The 22,874-nt window shown below is 43.3% G+C and overlaps 1 protein-coding gene across 3 annotated transcripts in view; it reads left to right on the top strand.

Moving 5' to 3' along the window:
* Positions 1 to 15,648: 15,648 nt before the first annotated feature.
* RASAL2 (RAS protein activator like 2) overlaps positions 15,649 to 22,874 on the top strand; it is a 319,429-nt gene continuing 312,203 nt past the window's right edge. For all 3 annotated transcript variants that reach the window (XM_048482483.1, XM_048482478.1, XM_048482477.1), the window contains exon 1: positions 15,649 to 16,144. In XM_048482483.1, coding sequence (XP_048338440.1) covers positions 15,973 to 16,144 — 172 coding nt within the window. In that variant the 5' untranslated portion in view covers positions 15,649 to 15,972. The remainder of the gene's footprint in view (positions 16,145 to 22,874) is intronic.

Raw genomic sequence — 22,874 nt, 5'->3', positions numbered from 1 at the left:
CAGCTGGCATATGTGTTGGAGTACACAGGCTAATCTGAATCCCCCAGATAAGCCTCTCCAGCTCAAGGAGCAGAGTGGGGAGTCAAACCCGGTTCCTCCAGATTAGAATACACCTTCTCTTAACCACTACGCCACTGCTGCTCTTTGCATTGCAGATGAAACACTAGTGCCTGAACTTTCATGCTATGCCACCCCTAAAGTGGAACTGGATGCACGTCTTTAAATCATCAAGGGCTGAGTAGCCAATAACGCTATCCTAAGTGGAGTTAAACTCTTCTAAGTCCACAGTGGATTTAGCTCTGAAAGGGATGATAGCGCAAGTGAGTACATCCATGTGCGAACTACCTCTTTAAAGCAAGAGAAAAACTAAGCTACGCTTCCGTTCTCACCCTGAAAATTCATTGTGGAAGAAAAAAGTCTACGGTATTCAACCTGATGACCTCGTGTGTGTTGATCACACTGAAGTTTTCTTCCTCTGAACCCTTTTTAGTCCATACAAGGGTTCTTTTGCCTACAACACCGTGGCAAAACTGCGTACACTTGACGGAAGTCATAGCCAATCCAAGCTCTCTAATGAACATACACATATGATATTTATTTATTTATTTATTTATTTATTTATTTAATTGAATTTGTATACCGTCCTCCCCCTGAGGGCTCAGGGCGGTGTCCAACAGTCAAATACAGACATTTAAAATCCATTAAAAGCAATCAACCCCATTAAAATGAGGAACCACAAAACATAATTTACATAATACATCAGTTGTAAGGAAAAGCTGGTCCCCATTTGAGCTTTACACTTTATATTTTCCAGTGTGCTTGTAAAACCTATTAGATACAGCTGTTTTTTTAAAAAAGTAATGTATAAATTGGCCTACAAATTCGGAAGCCTCCAGACAGCCAGTATTAAGGAGAAGAAGAGTTCTGGATTTACACGCTGCCTTTCTCTCCTGTAAGGGGACTGAAGGGATGCTTACAAACCCCTTTCCCTTTCTCTCCCCACAACAGATACCTTGTGAGGTAGGTGGGGCTGAGAGAGTTCTGAATGAACTGTGACTAGCCCAAGGTAGGAATGGGATAACAAATGGGATAAACAAAATTCTCAGCAGGAATGGGATAACAAATCTGATTCACCAGATAACAGTCCTCTACTCATGTGGAGGAGTGGGGAATAAAACCTAGTTCTCCAGGTTAGAGCCCACTGCTCTTAACCACTACTCCATACTGACTCTCAAACAAAATAACCTTAATTATTCCCAGAGAATGCTGGTTCATAGGAAAGATTCAAAGGTTGATTTTGGACCAGTGATAACAGACTTTTTGCCCACAGAGAACCTGTAGTAGAAAATACATATTAGTTCGTCTTGACAGTATTCCTCCTTCATTACGCTAATCAACAGACCATTTGATCCAGGGAAAAGAACGGATAGGGTTTTTCTCAATGGGAATTCTCTCTTCTCAGCCTCCTGCGTGACACCCAGCCAGAGTCAAAACGATGAAGCCAGGTGGTCAAGCCAAGATAATTTTGTTAAAAACATGCCAAAGATTCACTAAGGAAGAATGGCCAATTTGTTATTTAAGCAAACAGAGACAGAGAAACCCGGAAACCAGAGTCGCAAGCCAAGTCACAAGAAAAAGATGGCAAGTTTATTTACTTTTTGAGCAGATGGAACACAAGCATCCATACAGGCAGTACTAGTTCAAGAACATCCCAGTATCTCAGAAGTCTCTTCAGCAAGATTAAGTAGCCTTTACCACTGCAACAAATATGAGTCTATTAATTAGATGCTTCTAAAGAGGTATTAAATATTTATAGTTAAAAGGTATTTGGAGGATCCAACATCCAGATAAAAGAAAATGTGTTTTTCCCCCCTGGGTAAATAATAGTTATCTATGAATAGATATGAATTAGTTTCCCCTCCAATTAATTAACATTGTTCCCTAAGCACAAATGGAAACGTCACATTATGCATTTCATAATGCAGTCCACATATCACCTTTCTTCTGAACCTGCATATAAATCTTGGAAATGAAGGCAAAGAATCTTAGGAAGTATAATGGAAAAATATGAATAAGAAGGCAGCTCCTGTATCATGTTATTAATATACATCATAAATCTAAACTTTCTGTAAGGAAGCTCTTCAAATATATACATGGATCATATAATGTAATGAAATACCATTATTATTATTATTAGTAATATGCAACGTTTTAAGTTCACCAAAACTGTTAACCAGTGTTACTTCCATTGACTTTCTACTGAGAGAAACACACAATGTACTTTTTTGATCCAGTTTAACTATACTGTACTTTAATTATAAGGTAAGCAAAAACATACTTCATCAATTTTTAACTGAGAAATTAATACAAGTATTAATGGCTATCAATGGCTACTATGGCTACCAATCTTGATCCTCCTTGATCTGAGATTGCAAATGCCTTAGCAGACCAGGTGCTTCGGAGCAGCAGCAGCAGAAGGCCATTGCTTTCACATCCTGCATGTGAGCTCCCAAAGGGACACTACGAATAGCAGAGTGCTGGACTAGATGGACTCTGGTCTGATCCAGCAGGCTCTTTCTTATGTTCTTATGTTGTTAATCAAGAGTTTAAAGACCATCTAGACATGATCATTTTATTTTCAGTTTCTATAAGAGATTTTTGGACTTCTGGGCCAGATGAAATTATAAGAAATTGATCTCTCAAGCTAACATAAAACTATGCTTTTTTGAGGAAAGGTTGTGACTGGAGAGACATTTTAAAAGTTTTCAGTAGGTTTGAAGGAAAAGTTAATTAATATATTACATGATATGTGAGCTGCAGGCTGGATAAAGACAAAGCAGAAATTATTCCAATACATTTGGAGGGGAAAAGGTTATAGAACATGGCATACAAAAATGAACTGATATGTCTAAAAATGCACCCCCTTTGAGGAAAAGTTTAGCAACTTACTTTAAAACAAATCAGAAAGCTGAAAATTTATATGCCTTGTCCCCCAAAGAAGAGGATACTCTGTTTTTCTCTACCTTCAGAAGTTTCAAAGCAGCTTCCAATAACATTCCCTCCCACTCCCCACAAAAGCACCTTGTGAGGCAGGTGGGACTGAGAGAGTTCTGAGAGCTGTGACCAGCCCGCAATCACCCAACAAGCTTCAGGTGAAGGAGGAAGAAATCAAACCCAGTCCTCCAGATTAGAGACTGCTTCTGTCTTCTGTGACTACAGGCCTGCCAATGAGTCAAGAGAAATGGACTTCACATCTTACTAGATGTCTAGGACAATATGTTGATGAGAATAATACACATCTGATAAATAACCGTTATTTTCCATTGACCAAAATTATTCTCCATATCTCTTGATCTGGAATAACCTAAAAAATTCTTAGAAAGGGTAACAGTAATTTCCTTCAATATACCTGCTATTTCTCCACCTAGTGCCCGGCTTTGAGAGATCAGATACACAAGGGCTACATTTCCCAGGATGAACAAGATGCAGTGTCTAAGGTGCCAGTAAAGGTAAGAGAACCGAGCCTTATCACAGCCTGGAAGCTTAATGCTTGACATTTGGTGCAGAAATAATGGAAGTCATAGCAGAAGTTACCACCAGCAGAGTAATGTACGGGGGGGGTAGTAGAAAGATGTGGGAACTTAAATAAATGATATATTGGGGAGAAAGTCATATAATCATGAATGCCATACAAGTGAATAAAAACACTCCTGCTATGCAAACGACCGTGTCCAGTGGTGGCTCGTAAGTATTAAAAATAAGCAACGTATGGCCCTCCTACATTGTGCACAAGGATTCCTTGTGAATCTTGGTGACTAAAACATTGGATATGTGAACAGGGCTGTTTTTACATCTTGCACAGAAGGAATTTCAGGCATGTTGCTGGCATGGCTATAAATGGGAGTTGTCCAAATGAATCCCCCACTCCTATGCTGGCAGCATAGACCTCCCAGGTCAGAAGAACAGCTGTGCAGAGAAGAATGAATCTCCAGCGTCTCCAGTTTCTGGAGTATATTTACTGGTCACATAAGCTGTTGTGTCTCTCAGATCTGCAAGATCAGCCCTTTTAAAACATCTGCATTTTGTTTACCTCCTTCCTCAAATAATAACAATAATTATCATCACTGTAATCTTTCACCATCAGTAATATGTAAAGAACTGCCTCCTGACATTCATGAGGTTTAATTACCTAATGACCAGTCCAATAGTCATCCCTTGAGAAACCTGCTGTCTGCAGTGTGAGTTGGCAGCGTTCTGAAAGGAGTTAGGCCAAGGCTGAATTCAGAGCCAGAGTTTGTGTTCCTCATGTCACCCAAGGGGCTTGAATTAGGGCTGTGGAAGTAGAATATAAGAATATTACAAGAACCCTGGGTCAGATCAGAGGTCCATCTAATCCAGCCTCCTGTCCCACACAGTAGCCAACCAGCTACTACTGAGGGCTAAACAACAAGAACAGAACCTTCCCCAGATGTTGCCTCCTGGCACTGCTATGCAGAGGTTTACTGCCTGTGAATGTGGAGTACCATGTGTTTTCTTCTCAGCATTGTTATGATAGTTTGGGAGCTCTTCAGCAACATCACTAAGGATGATGTTGCAGCTGCTAGCTCAGCCGGGGCAGGACGTACAAGGGGCAAATATGATCCTATCTGATTTGATAAAACTGTTGATTCTGGTCTTTGTCCTTAGCCAAAGAAACTGTTGTTTGGTTGCCTACTGAGTCTCACTGAGGCAATCTAGAATCAACCTCTGCCCAATTGAATTACCAGTTGCTGGCTATCACCTAGGGCCTAGGATGCATATATCAGCAGGATGGCATCTCCTGATATGCTTCACTATCATCTGAGGAAAGCTTTCTGAAGGTGCAACCATTGAAACGGGTACAAATGACAGCAGTCCACACCTAAGTGTTCCCTATGGTAGATCCTGATTAGAATGATCAGCCTACCAAGGCCTCCCTCCTGGTAGAATGACTGTCTGACGACAAGAAAGTTCCTATTCCTTATTGTTCTACTAGCAGTAAAGCCCGCTGGAGAGTAAGAAATACAGCAGGTCTAGATAGGACCAGGGTGAGGGCAGGTAGAGCTGGGAGGGCTTACTGGGGGGGGGGGGCGAGGGGGCTTTTGGAGTTCCGGAGCAGTGGCAGCAAGGCGCTGCTCTCCAGGGCAGGGATGGAATGTCCAACAATGAACCCTCCACCAATAAGAGTTGTTGGACATTCCGTCCCTTAGCGCTTTATTATTGGTAAGATGGAATGTAACCAAACTTATGCAAGGGGGATTTTTATAAAGCGCGCAAAATTGTGTCAGTGGATGGTCTTCGTGGTATTTATTATGCTGAATCAGTTGCATCATTTTCTAATTCCATAATCCAACTTTACTACACTGTCTATTGTATGTAATAGTGTTTCACTACATTGATCTTCAGTCTTGTAACTCCTGCTTTACAATCTGTTTTCTTTTGTTAACAGTTACTATGGAGCAATTGTTGGCTGTATCTATTATACTGTTCTTAGCGCATTTTTAGTTGTAATCTGCCTTTAGTCTCGGTGAGAAATGCAGCATATAAATGAAGTGAGTAAATAAATAAATAGAACTGCTTATCAACCCTAACCCTTATCAGGGATTTATACTGCCTGCCAATAAACAAAGGCCTGCACTTGTGTTCTATCTGAGCACCTGAAGAAAGCTCAGAGGCTCAAACACAGAGTTAGACCCAGACTAAATTTTCTGCCAACAGGAGCACAGTCATTTCCACCAATTTCCTCTTCCTGTTGCAGATCCTGTTTACCCCTTGTGTCATTCATGAGGATCCCCTATCCCCCAGGAGCAGATTTTGGGGAGATTCATGGGGTGTAGCAGAACCAGTAGGATATTTAGTGGAAAATTCAGTCAAGCCATGAGGTGTCTGGCTCAGACCGTAACACATTCTGTATCACCGTCCACATGGCATACTGGAAGAAGTATACACATTTGGTTTGGACAGCATTTGTTGCAATCAATGGAGGTTTATGATCTAATCCAGTGACAAGTTTTCTAGCAAGTTCCATGGAATCAAATGATGCAAGGAAAGGGGTAGTGAAAGCCCCAAATTAGCCACGTCTACTCAGCCGTTAGACGTCCTGATTTCACTGAGAGGTTGTTGAGAAATGAGCATGCTCAGAATTGCAGGCTTTACCTCTACATCCAGTTTGTTTGCCATCCAAAGCAACTAGTTGGCCACTGTATGAAACAGGAAACCAGACTAGGTGGACCACTGGCCTGATCCAGCAGGGCTCTTTTTAATTAATAAAAACTACAAAAGAAATTACAAGAAAGATTATAATAAATGCATAACGTTGATTTGAAATGGTTACCAATATACATTACTATAGATTTATATGGCCATTAGATGAAGAATGGCAATGTAATTATAGTCTAAATGTAAACTGGAGCTAAAACTCCCTTCTTAACTTGCTCCTTAGAATACAACCGGGTGCTGCTTATTTTTTCCCATGAAGGCTCTGTCTTCTTTTGCAATCTGCGGTTAACATCTGCTGACTAATTCGGCTAACCCAAAGGATGACAAGTAAATCAATGTATCTTTTTATTCATAGCAATTAAGTCTTTTATTGAGAGTTGGAGATAACTAAAACAGCAGACAAATTATCTCCCACCTCAACTCATTAAATGACAAACAAAATGAAAAGCCCTTTAGGACAGAAATCGCTAAACAGGGAAAGGGGGAGAAAAGCTAGAGAGCTGTGTTCGTGTACGTGAGAGAGTGTGACAGATAGAGAAAGTGACAATAGTGAAAGCCAGGTGCCAGTTGTTTGCAGCTACTCTGGTCAAAGCTGTTATTGAACCTATTGACTTGAATTGCCACGCAAACGAAGCATAAATGGATAATGCAGTTCGGCTTCTACTAGATCTTGTGCAACATCCAGCGTTTTCCTCCCTATATACTGAAGTTCCCAGAAAGTAGTTGCATAACAACTTGCACAAGCAGAAATAAAGTGTGGATCAATCAACCCGCTCCAGGTTAGGAAATTCCTGGAGATTTTTAGGTGGAGTCTAGGAAGAGCAGAGTTTGGGGAGAACCTCAACAAGATTTCACGCCATGCAAGCCAGACTCCAAAGCAGCCATTTTCTCCAGGGGGACACACACAGTGGTGGGATCCAAAAATGTTTATAACAGGTTCCGATGGTGGTGGGATTCAAACAGTGGCGGCGGCGCACACACGCACCTCCAGTGCCTATTGGGCAGGGAGGTTGCTTTAGTAACCCCTTCTCAGCACTCAGAAAAAATTAGTAACCACTTTTAGAGAAGTGGTGAGAACTGATTGGATCCCACCTCTAGACACACATCTCTATTGACTGGAGATTGGTTGTAATTCCGAGATCTCCAGTCTCCATATGTGGAGACTGGCAAACCTAGAGGGGATAAAATAAGTTTGTCTCAGCTCTGGTCAACAATGTCGGATTTTTCCCCTTATGTTTTCACTTATGCAAGAGCTGTTTTCATGAATTTTATGTTGTGCCACACTACGCTACTTCGACGCATGTCTGGAACATATGCCAATATTAGCACCAGGCTCTTAACTATGCAAACAATTACTGCGCTTCCTAATTCCAAGACAGTAGAAGGTAGCAAAGTATTATTAAAAACACAATAGGGGTTGTTTTGGCAGGCTAAGTTTCAAGCACAGATCGAATGTAACAGTTTGATTAGATTTCAAAACAGTCTGTAACTGAAGCTGTGTAAAAGAGTGTTTAATTGCAGATTCTGGCACTGAATGTCGTCTAAAAGGAGTTTTGCTTACCTTTTTAAAAATTGAAAATTATTATACCATTTGCAGGATCAAGGAACGCCCTGATGACTGGAAGAAGCTTTGAGCCATACAAATTCATCTCATCTTAGGTATTCAGAAGAAAAAAGGGAGGGGGACCAATTCAAACAAATAGCAATATTAAGTCTCAAGGTTGATTTTGACTTAGTAAACCTGAACATTCTTTCCAGAGAAAAAATAAAGTATTAAATTAAATTTAAATGGGATTATAAACCATCAAGTTTGACTGGAAGGATAAAGTTACACTATTCCCTGGAAACAAAGCCTTAAAAAAATATCAACACGGTATAGGGAAAACTCCCACCAGGGGCATATAAATATATCAGAGTCATTTTCATCTATTATGCTAAATTAGGGAGACCACTTTTTGATCTGGAAAATAATAGGCATTGCAGTTGACATAGTGGAGCACAGAGCGGTATGTGGAGACTTTGCTATACAATTGAGCTTTTTCTAAACTAATAATTATTCTAATTATTAAATTCTAAGTTAGAAAACACGGAAGTAAATCCTAATGGTCATCATTGCTGCTTATTATCCAACATAGTAATTTCAGTTTTCAGAAAGGACAGACAAAAAGCAACACAAGATAGTACAGTTCTGGAAAACAGCACTGCTTCAAAGCAGCGTGGGTTGATTGCAACATACACTGCTCCATGTTTATACTTGTTAAATTAAGATTATTTTTACCTTTCCTTTCTCAAAGACTCAAAGCCCAGAAGTAAGAGGCTCTGGCCTGCTTAGTGGGAATCCTACATCAGTCCTCTGGTGCTTTGGTTGTGTGTGTGTGTGTGTGTGTGTGTGTACATGTGTGTAAAGTGGCATCAAGTCACACCTATGTTATGGTGACCTTTGGTGGTGTTTTTAAGACAAGAAACTAACAGAAGGTGGTTGTGGTGCGTTTTCTGGGCTGTGTGGCCGTGGTCTGGTAGATTATGTTCCTAACATTTCGCCTGCATCTGTGGCTGGCATCTTCAGAGGTGTATCACAGAGGGAAGTCTGTTACAGCCTGTTAACAGAGGTTGTTTGCCATTGCTTCCCTCTGCATAGACATCCTGGTATTCCTTGGTGATTTCCCATCCAAATATTAACCAGGGCTAAGGCTGCTTAACTTCTGAGATCTGATGAGACTGAACTAGCTTGGGCCATCCAGGTCAGGGCTCTGGTGCTTTTCCCACAATCAAACCCAAGATCTCTTCTATATAAAACAGAGCCAATGTATTGCGAATAGATATTCCAAAGCTCCGATAAGTGGTCTCAGCGACTGAGAATAACAATCAGCTACAGCGGACACTGCTCAGCACTCATTGCTTGTGAAGGTTTTTCAAAAATAAGTCTGGTTCATCAAAATCCATATCAGCTCACTATCCTGGCTTGGCATGGCCTTGCAGTTTTCAAATTCAATCCCACATAATCAGTGTCCTGGAAAGGGTCCCAGGACTCTGAAGTAGAAATAAGCAGCTTTTCAAAACTGAGCTTTTTCTCTCTTTCAACAGCGGCATAATTTCATCTGCTTTGCCACTCCTTCAACTCTTGCCTGCTTCCCTAGTTTCATATGAGTTGTTGCTATAGATTCAGGACTTTCCCCTGAAGCTGCCTCTAAGTCGTGCAGCTGTTCCAGGCAGGGAACATGTGTGCCAGCCTATCTTCTTGTAATGCTGTGCTAATATGTCTCCGATGTTGTGAATGAAGTGAGGCTTTTAGTCTGGCATTCTGTTTTTATTTGTTCTGTGATTTCCTGCCTAGGAGTGAAATCTGTTATACATGTTCCCATCACGATTATTCCTCCGTTTTATCAATACCCTTATGTAGATTCCGCTGACAGAACCAAATTTGACACGATACACTACTGAGGGTTCCCAGAATTACAATGGATCTCCAGAGATCAGTTCTCCTGAAGAAAATGGCTGCTTTGGAGGGTGGCCAATTGGCCATGCTGGCAGGGGCTGATGGGAATTGTTGTCCATGAACATCTGGAGAGCCACAGGTTGCAGACCCCTGCTAGAGAACTATTCCTCACTGAGATTCCACCGCAAATCCAGTTCCCCCCAGATGCTACCCCAAAATTTCCAGCAATGTCTCAACATAGGCGCCTTCTGCACATGCAGAATAATGCACCTTAAATGCACTTTTTAAAAATTCCTGCAACACATGTGTAGCTGCACAGGCACACAGAAATGAACCCCTGCAGCCATGTTGACTGTCTGACAATATTTAAAAATTATCCAAGAGAAGTTCCAACGTTTTGGAGATAAGAATAGTTTGACCTGCAACAAGTTCAGACTGTGAGGAGTTTAATTTAGTTATGCTGGCATCAGTTCGAGGGGATAAAGGAGTGCATAAGTCCTTTGAGGCAGCATCTTCCCTAGTCAGCTGTTGCTCCTCTAAGATAGTGAACCTGTTCTCAAGATCGACATCCATTGTTAGTTCCTCAGCAGTAGGTCTTTCTAAAAAATAATTGGCTATTTTGCTTTGTTTTTGTTTCTTCTGTCCCGATAGATTGGGAGAGGAGCGTCTGCATTTCCTATTTCCCATTGTAATTAGCAAACCACTCTTACACAGAATAGAACAGTCCGGCATTAAGTTCAGAGGAATTCCTCAGCTCAACGCCCACTACTACGATGATTTACTATCAGTAAGCTGCTTGATAATGACAACCTGCAATTTGTCTCAAGTTGCAGGTTGCAAGTATTCGAGACATTTAAGCAGTTAGCTAGCTTAATAGTAAGGGCGAAGACAAAAAAACCATTTTGAGAATTGTTTGGTAAAATAGCAAATAACAGATAAAAACTTGCGGAGGAGAAGATGAAGGCGTACTTCCCTCTCGCCTGCCGGAACCGGAACCTGTCTGACAATATGATTGACTGCACCGGCATAGCTGCACATATGCAACAGCCAAAATGAAAAAAGCAAAAAAAGGGGGGGGGCCTCCCTGCAACAGCAGGGCAATAATGAATGCGTTGCTGTAGATCGGTCATACTCACTACCAGGGGGAGAAAACATGCTTGGGGGACTTTGTACCTTGTTGGGAGCTCAGAGAATCTTCCCACAACCTGATGGGTGATCTGCACAGAATGGCAGGCCTGACAGTGCTGACACAGAACTTAAAGTGAACTGGTGGAAGGGGGGGAAATAAACGTCTCCTGCCTGACTGTTCACGCAGGAGTGGCTCCAACCCGGGATGATGCAAAAGAATCACTGGTTTAGCAATTTTTGAAAATCCTGGGTTGAGGGAAATAAAATGGGGCAAACTCACTTTGCAAAATCTATCAGTCGGTAGTATTTCTATCACCATTCCTCCAAGAGTTCAAATCAACATACACGGTTCCTCTTTCCTCCAATTTATCATCACAACAACCCTGTAATGTGAGGATGAGAATAAGTGATTAGCTCAAGACCTCGCACTGTGAGGATCTGAACTTAGGTCACTCTAAAATCACTACAGAAGGTTGTAAGGATTCTGGACAAAAAGGTAAATGAGACAGAATTTTAACAAAATGTACATAATTACTATAAAATGTTCATTTTAAAAGAAAGGGTCAGTCCCAGCTGGAAATATCCATAGCCATAGTAGTATAAGCACAGTCACCTCTCCTTTCCACCTGTTGGGGCAGTTCGCATTTCAAACCCACTATCTCTCCATAGATCACATTTTAAATATCTGATTAAAGATTTATCTGACTGATTGCACCAAGGAACCTATTAATGACTTTAATCCCAGCAGGATTTGACAGCTTTCCAGCTGAGAAAGGACATTAAATAGTCTGGAAATTGCCTTCCAGCTCTCTGCATATTAAGCCTTCCTTTGTGAAAGGAAGAAACAAGTGACTCTTAGAATGAAAGTGATGATTTTCTTTTTATTAATCTGCTCCAAATAACTAAGATTTTCAAATGTCCCATGGATATTGGGGAAGACAAGATATGCTTGTCTTTCATATATTTTCTCTGTCTTTCCCCTGTCTGTACACATCGATCTGCCTCATACCATCTCTAAAAGAAAAAATTATATGGTGGTCATCATGTCACTTGTGTGACCTGTACTAGCTGAGGGTGCAACATAGAGGTGAGTAACAACTGAAGACGGAAGTTTTAGGAGGGACAGGCATACCCATTGAAGAAGGAAGGAGTTGCTCTGACTTGCCAAAGCAAAAGATTGTGGGGCAGCTGCAATGTGACTCAGAGAAGATCTGACCAACAAAATGCACAGTGAGGCTAAGACTGTGTGGTCTTTATATGAAAAAGGCATCCAGGACAGCCCAAAGACATCAGGGCTACATTCTCAGGGAAATATTTCCCTAGATTCCTGTACATATAAGAAGAAGAGTTTGGATTTATACCCCCTTTCTCTCCTGTAGGAGACTCAAAGGGGCTTACAGTCTCCTTTCCCTCCCCCCGCCACTACAAACACCCTGTGAGGTGGGTGGGGCTGACAGAGCTCTGTAGAGCTGTGACTAGCCCAAGGTTACCCTCTCTCTCTGTCTCTCTCTCTATATAAAGTACACTATGTTAATTATAATACTAATTTCTAAACAATCAAATTGAAATTAAATGGTCTCTCTGCTGGGAGCACTGTATGTATTCCACAGTGTATGCCTTGATGAAGTATAGTTTGGACAGTTTCCAGAACCAACTAATTTAGACTTTTGAGGAAGAAAAAAATAGAGACGAGTGAGATATGCAGGCAAAGGCAGGAGTCAATGAAAGGTCAGGGTCTCAGGGCCAAAAGAACAGCAAGGGAACAACCTAAGCCATTCTGTCATAAAATAAGTCCTGTTAATCAACTAGGTTTATTCACAAGAAAGTCTTCTTAGGATGGCAGCCATAGTTGCTGAAAGAAGTTTCTTGCATTTATCAATATGCTAACACTAATGAAGTAATCACTTGTCTATGAAATTTTAATCACTTTTTAAATGTCATACAACAGATTTCATTTCTTTCCTTCTTTGCTTCCTATTCAGGACCAATATTAAGTGAAAGAGAACTGGCAGATTATAGATTCTGATTAAGTACCGTAAGTGGACAATAGGAAACATCAGGGAAGGGCTGTGAGAGAGATGGACAAATGGATGATAAAGAAGATAAAGCACTATGTGCTGTGACAGCATTGTTATTATATCACAAGAAAACAGCTGCAAAATAAATAAACCACCCAAAGACTTTCTATACTTAGAGGTTTATAAAATTGTGCATGGGCTAGAGAAAGTAGATAGAGGGTTTTTTCCCCTGAACTCCTTGATTCACGTTTTCATTCAATGAAAGTAAATTGGGTCCCTTTCTATCATTTACTTTCCCAGATATCAAACAGGATAACCATTAATGTTCTGACCATGCTTAAACACCAGTATTGGCTTGTAATATTTGAGAGGCTGAACAGAAGGATGCAAGAATCAGGTGTATTCTGCTGTGGATATTATGGTCAGGGAGTAAAATGTATAGTTGTTTTCCATGTCATGGCGCTTTCTCCAGAAATTTTAAAAAAAGTCTCAAGATCCTGACCTGGGTAGAACAGTTTCATTACCTCTTCCTTGAGTACCTCTCAGCTTAGATTTAGACCTGTTCAAGCTACACTGGAAACATGCTTAATGTCACCACCTACAATTACTTCCTCATTTTAAAGTTCAGTTTAGATAGAATGGCGGTTGCTATAGACTCATTTCAAAGTGGTACGTTTGTTTTTCTGAAAGGGTCTTAGAACCTCATCTCAGACGGTGGGCAAATCTGCTGGTGGAAGTGTTGTGCTGGGAGTTTTGCCCTCCCTGGGGCACTTATCCTGGCAGTGGGGTGAAAACGCTGGCATGTGGCTACTGTGGCCCTGCATCTCAGCACCCCTGCTGCCCTAGCGTAGTAGGAGCGGGTCACAGGAGAAGCCGACATTAGTTGGCTCCCTCCCAGCCATTCAGTGCATTATGCCGGCAGCTGAGATTTGAGACTTAAGTCACACTTTTTGGTGGCATAAGTGTATTACACCCAAAGGGGGCTTCTTGGCAGTGGGGAGGCTTTCACACTCTTGAAGCCTCCCCACACTGCCAGGAAGCCCCTTTGGAAGCGGTGGGTTGGCACGGCTGAGGCCACCTGCCTGGACTCATGGATGGGTTGCCCACCATCTTACTGTCATCCAGGTTTGAGTATTGTTGTTCTTCAGAAGAAAATTTCAGTAGGAGGATCAATGTTGAAGATTCCAGTAGTGCTCTGAGATTCTTTAGTGGCTGCGAGAAAGGTGCTTTTATGGTTCACTACCAGTTTAATTTGTATCTGTTGTACAAAGTTTCTGTGACTAATTTAAGTTGCTGTCACGTTCCCAAAGTCTCTGCTGATATATCCTGAAGAATTTGTATCTGGGTTTCTTGAAAAGGCAAAAAGGCCTTTTCCAAGCCACATGTAAAATGTTCTCCTTCAATCTATGATGCAGAATATATATTTTATCTTATAAAGGACCAATCTGGTGGGCTGTTTCAATTACTGGAGATATTTAATCTTTCATCTGCAGGACGTTAGCTAGCCAGGTAGAGATAAAGAGAGATGCATCTTTGCCTTCCACTTTTTCAACAAAACTGTGAAATCACAAATTATTCCAACATGCTCTATCCTCAAGGTTTTGAACTTTTCCTTTTAGCAATCCCTCATTTTGTTGCAAGCATTAGAACTCTGTTGAGTAAGTGCCATATCTATTGCTGTGTTTGCTGTAGTTGAAACTTCTTTCAAACTTCCCTTTATTTCAGTAAGCTGGAAGGTTATCGTCTCCATAAAAGATTTCTGTTTGGAAAACAGAGTTCTTTGTTGCTGTACCATGAGGATCAAGATCTGCTTTGTAGCAAAATCTTCAGCATGTTGGAAATTCTCTGAGCCTCGTGTTTGCCTTGCAGCCATTTTAGCTGCCCTCTCTGCTTCCCATTTGAAAGGCTCTGCTCCAGTTAGGGAAGAATTTTTTCAGGCTTAGACTTTACCCCTTCTTTTTTGTCCATTCTCACCTAATTAATTTCCATAGTTAAGGCTTTCTGCTGTAGATAAAGTTTAGTGGGGAGGGACAGTGTTGGGTTCAGGTGTCCATCAGCCAGCCACAACTTCACTTCCTCGCCAACCTGCTTTTCAAATAGAAAGGCAGATTTATGAACACCCCCAACTCTTAACCTGCTCTGAAAAAGCCATCACTACTGCATCTAGAACAAGTGGATTCAACTCCTCTAGAATATCAGCTTTTCCATCCAGCATTATCTCTGTCTACTATGAACTCAGCTTCAGTTTGTTCTGTCTTAAACTTGACCACAGCCTCAAAGCTGTGATTCAGAACCAAGGTAAACACATCTGAAGACTTGGACAGTGAAATTTAGAGCTGCGTGCCACCTGCATATTGGTGACACCCAACCTTCCATCATGTATCCAGAGCCCTTCGGGGGTTGGGCGGTATATAAGTTTGAAAAAATTTTAAAAATGAATTATGAGAACTAATGATGGCTGAAGGTCACTTGGTTATGCTGAGACTAACATAAAAAAAAACCTCTTTGTTTCATATTGTCCACAATCCTACCACAATCGAGAAAACCCTTTGAAACATATCTAAGAGCAAACCTACAGGACTCCTTTACAACTTGGAGTAAGAAAACCACCCTAGAGCCACAGGGCCTTCCCACAACACAGAGGGCAACTCCCTCCTGCCTTCAGTTCCTGCTTAGAATGACTCTGCCGCTGTTGGCGGAGGAAAGAGGAAGGCAATCCCTGGGAGTCCCATCACAGCACTCTGCCTTATTTGCATACAGCCAATCAGCAGCTGACGGAGGGAGGAGATTACTTGGGACGGAGGAGGAGGTGTGAGAGTGCACGTCCGAGTCGATGGGCGATTGATCACGCCTGGCCTCTCTGTGTCCATGCCCGCCCGAGGCAGGGAGGCTAGCCGGGTGGCCGGCAACTCGGCGATCCATTCTTTTTGCCTCTATCCCTGGGATAGAGCCCCTCGGGGCAGCCGCGAAGGAGGGAGAAGCGGCGTCCGGGTGAGCGCCGGCTGCGGGGCGGGAGACCATGCCGGGTGACGGCTTCGGGATGCAGCCGGGTCGGGCGGCGGGGCAGTGACCGGCGAAGGGGGCGGGTCCTCTGCAGAAAAGTGAGCCCCACAGAGCCGAGGGCGGCTGCGAGGGACCCCCACGGCAGGGAGAATGGAGCCCGGCGCTTCTGGCGCGCGGTCGTCCGGGGAAGGAGCGGATTCCTGCTTGGAGCGCCTCAAGAATTCTCTGCCGGGACCCGCCGATCTGGCCGGGGCGGCCAGCACGCTGGAAAGGATCCTGAGAGAGTCGGTGTGTCAGCTGCAGGGGTGGCTGCGGGTCTACGGTGAGGAAGCAGAGCCTCCCCCCCACCCCCTGCTCGCCCCCCGCCCACTCTCCCGCCCGCCCCCCCCCAATCACCATCTCTTCCCACCCAGCTTGCCTTTGCTGCCCCGCCCCAAGTGGCCAAACACCTGGGTGGGTGGATGGGTGGGGGGCTTCCCCTCCCCTCATTGCAGAGGTCGCCTTGCCTTCCCATCTCCGTACTCACCTCCTGACCTTGGGCAGGGGGGAAATGGCCATCCCTCGGGAAAAAAAACGGTCCCCAAGCTCAGCATCCCCGCCCCCGACTGTGCACAGGCTTTACCTTCTGCCGGCGACGCGAGCATTTGGTGATTTTATGTACTTTTCCTAGCCTTTGGGGGGAAATATTGTCAGTGTTCAAATGCGGATATGTAAGCCGATCGCCTTTCACGAGCACATGAATGATGAAGCTACCTTGTACAGAGTCGGACGGTTGGTCTGGAAAGGTTTAATAGCATGCTGTGCCTTTCCGGCTGCTCAGTTGGAGATTTCCTGCATCACCTGCTACCTGATCCTTTTAACTGGGGCTACCTGGGATCAAACCTGGATCTGTTTGCATCCAATGCAGGTCTTCTACCTGCTCTGCATAACGTACATTCTCTGAGACCTTTGCATTCTTTCATCCTACAGGTGTTTTATAGGCTCTGGTTGACCTATTCAGTAATGCTGGGAATAAAGCACCTGATATATACAAACCTTGTCCATATATTCTTGTATTGTCAATAATATATTTTCTTCCTGAGGTTTTTTCCCCCTGTATTTGCTTGTAGGGAACCCTGGCACATCTCTGACCTTTCCACCTCCCCATTGTAGGGGAAGGGTGAGACCATGACTGAGCAGTAGAGCTTGGCATCCAGTAGTCCCCAAACTCAGCGCCTTGTGTCTCCAGTTGAAGGGATCAGGTGGTGGGATAGGATGAGAGACCACCCTGGAGAGAAACTGCCAGGCAGGCAGGGGAGGCAACATGCAGTAGCAGAGGGGGGAGGGGCCATGGGTCATTGGTAGAGCACCTGGTTGGCACAGAGAAGATCCCAGGTTCAGTCCTCAGCAGCTCTAGTTAAAGGATCAGGCAGGAGATGATGTGAAAGACCTCTGCCTGAGACCCTGGAGAACAGCTGCCAGACGTTGCTGACTGCAGTGGACCAATGGTCTGATTCAGTTTAAAGCAGCATCATGTGTTCAAGTAGATGCTTTGCAGTCCCATGCCTAATCCCTGGCATCTTCAAATAAAAAAGAGTCGGTAGTAAGTGATGTAAAATACCTCAACCTGAGACCCTGAAGAGTTGTTGCCTGCCAGAGTGGACAATACTGACCTTTACTGGTTAGTGGTCTGACTCTGTATATGGCACCTCTCCAACCCACTGTGTTGGTATTGTCAAAATCTTTTGGAAGCAAGCGATGTTGCCAGACTCTGATCTTCTGTTTGCTTTTGAGTTGCCCATGTGTCTCATTCCCCTACTTGAAGCCACCTCTTAAACACCTTTAAGAACAGCATTGGTATATTTTCACGGATCTCTAATGCCTTGCTGTCTTGCAACCTGCTTGTGGGTTCTGGTCCACTACTTGGGAATAGCTGAGTAGTCCACAGCCTGCTCATGGGTTCCAGTCCATTTCTTGGGAGAAGGTTCTTTCTTGTTGCCTGATACAGAGTCTCTCTCATTTTTGCTCAGCCCATTTGCATCCAGCTGTTTTGCATCTGTTTTATCTGCCTTCAGATTGTATTGCGCTCCTCCTTCATTGCCACTGAATGCAAGTATTAATTGTGCAATAACAGTGTTTCTGTTCTGCATTATGCTCCTGAACTGACATCCAGTTTTGAAGAAGTATTGGTGGTGATAAATTCTGGTTTGAAGCGTTTTCAATACTGGTAGCTCCTCTCATATGAAAGCTTCTGGTCTCGCGGCCTTAACTATGTTTCTGCCTTTCTATCTCTGTGAAAATCTTCTTCAGTGCAGGTATACCTTGGAACAAGAACTGACTATTAGGAGAGGTTAAGAATAACGAGGCTGCACTTTGCCAAGAGGAAAATCCCCCCTTAAAGTAACTTCTCGTGTGTTGGGGCTGATGTCCACCTTTTGGCATGGCCTCTTCCCATTGCCGTTCCCATCCCCCCCCCTTTTTAAAAAGATCTCTGTTCTGTCATGTTAGCAGGAAAAAATAACCCCATGGATTATGTTTCAGAATGTGCTATTGTTTACGCTCGTCATTGTCAAATCTCTGGGTGGCTATTCCAGCAGCAGCAGCAGGACAAAAACTGATGAACAGACAAATACTTTTCATGTTTGGGTTCACTCTGAACTTGGGGAAGATTGCAGCCATGACTGAATCATTCCTGGTTAAAGACTTGTGACTAATCTCAGTGTTAAAGTGGTTCATTATTTTTAGATGTGTAGGCTTGTAAAAAAAAAGATCTCTGCAACTTATACAAATGTGCTGTCAGTTAATGCTACCCTGTGATTATTTGACATGTGTTAAAATGTCAAGATACTGCTGGCAATTATTAGTAAGCTGCCCTTTGTGCTAATTCTGTACAAGTCAACCACAGGATGCTCAGTTGAAAGCACCCCGGGATCTCGCAAATGCAGAAATGTGGTACGCTATCATTCTGTAATCTGTATTTAAATGTTTTGTGCTTGCTAGAGGGCAAGAGCAGGATGCAGTGTGAATAAAGCTTCATTCTCTCTCTGTGTGTGTCTCCCCCCCCCCCCCCCCCGCTCACCCCAGCTGTATTCTGGATGACTATTAATGAGTTTCTGGAAGCCTGGAAGATACTGACATTGTTCATCATGTGGTTCTGTACTTACAGACTTTCATTTGGTTGGCATCCTTATTTATAGCAAAGGTTGATGAGAGCTTGGAAAAAGGATGTTAAATTCTTTAGCAATCTGGCTGATGTACAAGACTCGATGTTATTTCCTATTTCTTTGTCAAACCCTCCCTGGTATGTAACCTCCTAAAATAAATCTGTATCAGTATGCCCTGCCTATTCCCAGGCTTGGCTTTTGTTTTATTTTTATTTTTTTGTCACAGCATGTACTGTTGTAGAAATGTATCATGGCTTAAAGTCAGTAATTCAAGATAGCAAATAGGGGGAAGGGTGATTCTTGCTTGAAATTTTGTTCTGAATTGCACACTGAAATTTTAATTTACTTAATTTCATTTGTACACTGCGTTTTCCCCCAGTGGGGATATAAAGCATTGTTCTTCCCTCTTTTATCCTTACAACAACCCTCTGGGGTAGGTTAAGCTGAGAGAATATGATTGGCCCCCAGCAGATTTTCATATCAGTTTGGGAATTTACAGATCCAAGTCTGACATTATAACCACTGCACCATGCTAGCTGTCACTACACTACACTCTCTCTGCTTTGGGTCCAAGCAAGCAAGAAGGTATTGCTCTCTCTATCAAGTTTGTTAAACCAAAACTCCAGCACTTCAGTGTTGCCCGATCTAGTTGCTACTTAAGTGGGGACAATTGTTGCTCCATGGGTTGCAGACAATGAGAAAAATGAGAAGGGTAAACTGATATCTTTTATTGGGCTTGCTTCTGTTGGTATAGAAGACAGTGTTCTAAAAGTATCTTACTTTGTAGACTCCGCCTTACTAAGTAATTTTGCAGTGTGTCATGATGGTGGGGTGCTTTATCTGAAGCAAGTGACTGCTACAGAACAAAGTAGAGAGTCTATAATGAGTGACATTGTTAAGCTGAGGACGAAATGTTGGAGTCTCCCAGTATTGTAGCACTCCTTTCTGCCTAGTGGAATTGAATGACTTCCTGAATTTTGTAATGGGTGGTGGTGGTTATTGGGTGTGTATGGGAGGTAGGACAAACCCCACCACCACCTTCAGACCCTGTTCAAGAACAGAACAATCATTTCCTTTGCCTCTATAACCTTCCCTATGGCAGCCCTCTCCTCTAAAAGTATTTTGATGACTAATTTTGTACAGAGTTTTTAAAAAACCCTGGCCCTTTCTGCATGGAGCCAAAAACAGCGGCCCAGGGACAGAAAAACACCGGTCCCTGGGGAGCTGTTCGCACAGGCAACGCAGCAGCGCAGTCCTGTGCGGCCCCGAGCGATGTGAAGGCGCCGCTTTCCACCTCCCTTCCCGAGGGAGGTTTTTGGAAAGTGCCGCCTTCCCATCGCACCACGCCAAAGGCGCCGCTTTCCCGTTCCCCCCCTTACCTCGTCCTCCAGTGTTGGTCTGGAGGGCTGCTGGGACCCTCCCACGCTGCCCTCTGAGGGCAGCATGGGCGGGTCCCTGCAGCCCTCCAGACCGACGCTGGGGGACGCAGAAGAGGCGGCTCCATGCGGAGCCGCCTCTTCTGTGCTGGCCTCTGCGGGGCCGCTCGCACGCTCCCATGAAAACGGCCCCCTCTCCTCCACCGGCATAATTTCTGCTGGTAGAGAGGCACCCTTTCCGCTGTGCGGAAAGGGCCCCTGTTAGGGACCTTGCAAGGGCAGAGATGAAACATCAATGAATCTGCGCTCTGCTGGCACAGAGAACTATTATTTCCCCTTTCCAGTTCGTTGTCGTGGTGGTTGCCCAATGTGTGTGCGCACCTCAGAGGGCAGTGCACTGCTCTAACAATTAGTTCATCATCTCTTAAGATAAAGAGCCAAATGAGCTGCTGTTTATATGTAAGATAATTGGCATTCATTTATGAGAATGAACTGCGTGATGTACTAATTTGGAGTTTCTCCTGTTTGGAGTAATCTTTCTCAGATGGAACCTCTCTGGGATGCTTGTAGAGCTGCTAGAGAGCATAAGTTCTTTCCTGATTGTTTCCCTTGTAAATTCATTGGGTCTAAAGGCAGAGTGGTCTCTTCCCTTCCACCCCCCTCCAAAATATGGTGCTCCATATGACGTTGTGTATCCTGCAGCTTGCATTATCGCTGATAGGAACATTGTTCCCTCAAGGACACAGCAGTTCTTTCTCTAAGCCTAAGTGACGTTTTCTGTACATTTTGTTTTGATGTAGCCATATGCTTCTTTGGCTGTGACCAGAACAGATCTGCTTGGCTTTAACTGTTCTTGAGGAAACTTTAATTGTTCCTAGCCCTGCGGAGGCCTTCAGTGACGAGCTCTAACCCCTTCTGCCTCATTAAATAGAATCAGACTCTACTTGATTGGAGCATGTATGCATGTCTAAAAATAAATGCCTTTTGAAATTTTTTCTGAAATAAGGCTGCCTGTTATAAGAAGAAGAGTTTGCCTTTCTTTCCTGTAAGGAGACTCAAAGGGACTTACAGTCTCCTTTCCCTCCCCCCTACAACAAACACCCTGTGAGGTGGGTGGGGCTGAGAGATCTCCGAAGAGTTGTGACGAGCCCAAGGTCATCCAGCTGGAGTGTGTTGGAGTGCACAGGCTAATCTAGTTCCCCAGATAAGCCTCCACAGCTCAAGGCAGGGTGGGGACAAACCTGATTTTCCAGATTAGAGTGCACCTGCTCTTAACCACTATGCAACGCTAACAACTGACATAGTGATGAACCCTCCAGAGTTACTTGCAGGGTGAAATGTTGTTCCCGTAGTCTTGTGTGTTTCATTGAATGATGAGCGATAGTTTGATACTGGCATGGTATTAACATATGTGTACTCACTGAAAGACTGGGAAAAAACAGCAATTTTGGGTTTTCAAGAGGGATTGGAAAGTAGAAATAATTTTTTGTCGCCCAGGAGCAACAAATTATTTCTGATCTTGGTCAAAACAAAGTTGGAAAAACTTGTCAGTTCCTATATTAAGATTTTAAAGCAAAACAAGCAGCAGCCCAGCTCTTAAAGTGTGTGTTTCCTTTGCCTCTTGACAGGATCCTGTTTTGGTTTAACAGAGTAATGTGAACATTGGGGAAAAAATTACGTATCAGATTGTTTTAGTCCAGTTCTTGCCTTGCACTGATTGCCCTGGATATGTTCCTGTACATTTAATCAAACTGAAGCCATTGCATGTGCACAATTTAAATGTCATTTCTGAGTGTGCTGTAAATATAGTTGTTTCTGCCACAGATATTTATAGGTTGCTATCCTAGCAAAGGAAATAAGAGCAGTGAGTTTGGCCTTGTGGACCATGTTACACTGGGAGCAGCTAATGCTGGCTGCTGCTACAAATGGCTCCAGAGAGGAAGTGTATCTTGTACAAGAAATGTTAAGTATCACTGTCTTAGTACTGTAGACAGGGGAGCTATTAATATAACAGCCCACGGTTCAGTATTCCCTGTGTGGTCATACAAATGCAGACAGTACAGTGTGTTTGGAGATGATTGCAGTTGAAAGGCACTTAGCTCCGCAGCAGATTGGTTGAGAAGGAAACAGTTATTTAATTTGGAATAAATTCACTGGCTGCTTCTCAGACCTGATCACTTTTGTACATCTATGTTCAAGGAACTGTGTGTTAGGAATTCATCTTGCGTCTGCATGGCTTGTTCAGGGCTGTTATGGGGAATCAGTCCAGCTGCAGAGACTATATAACTAGTATAGGTGTGCATTAGCAATAATGCACCATAAGAACCATCTGCTGTGTTATGGCAGCAGGGTGACAGTGATACAATAGTAGAGCTTCATTCTCATAGAATCAGAGTTGGAAGAGATCAACAAGGGCCATCAAGTCCAGCCTCCTGTCATGTAGGAATATATAATCAAAGCACCCTTGACAGATGGCCATCCAGGCTCTGTTTAAAAACTCTTAAGAAGGAGACTCCACCACACTCTAAGGCAG

The sequence above is a fragment of the Sphaerodactylus townsendi genome, unplaced genomic scaffold, assembly GCF_021028975.2.
Source record: "Sphaerodactylus townsendi isolate TG3544 unplaced genomic scaffold, MPM_Stown_v2.3 scaffold_18, whole genome shotgun sequence".
NCBI lineage: Eukaryota > Metazoa > Chordata > Lepidosauria > Squamata > Sphaerodactylidae > Sphaerodactylus > Sphaerodactylus townsendi.
Note: the sequence above shows the minus strand (reverse complement) of the source record. Positions and strands in the feature narration are given on the sequence as shown.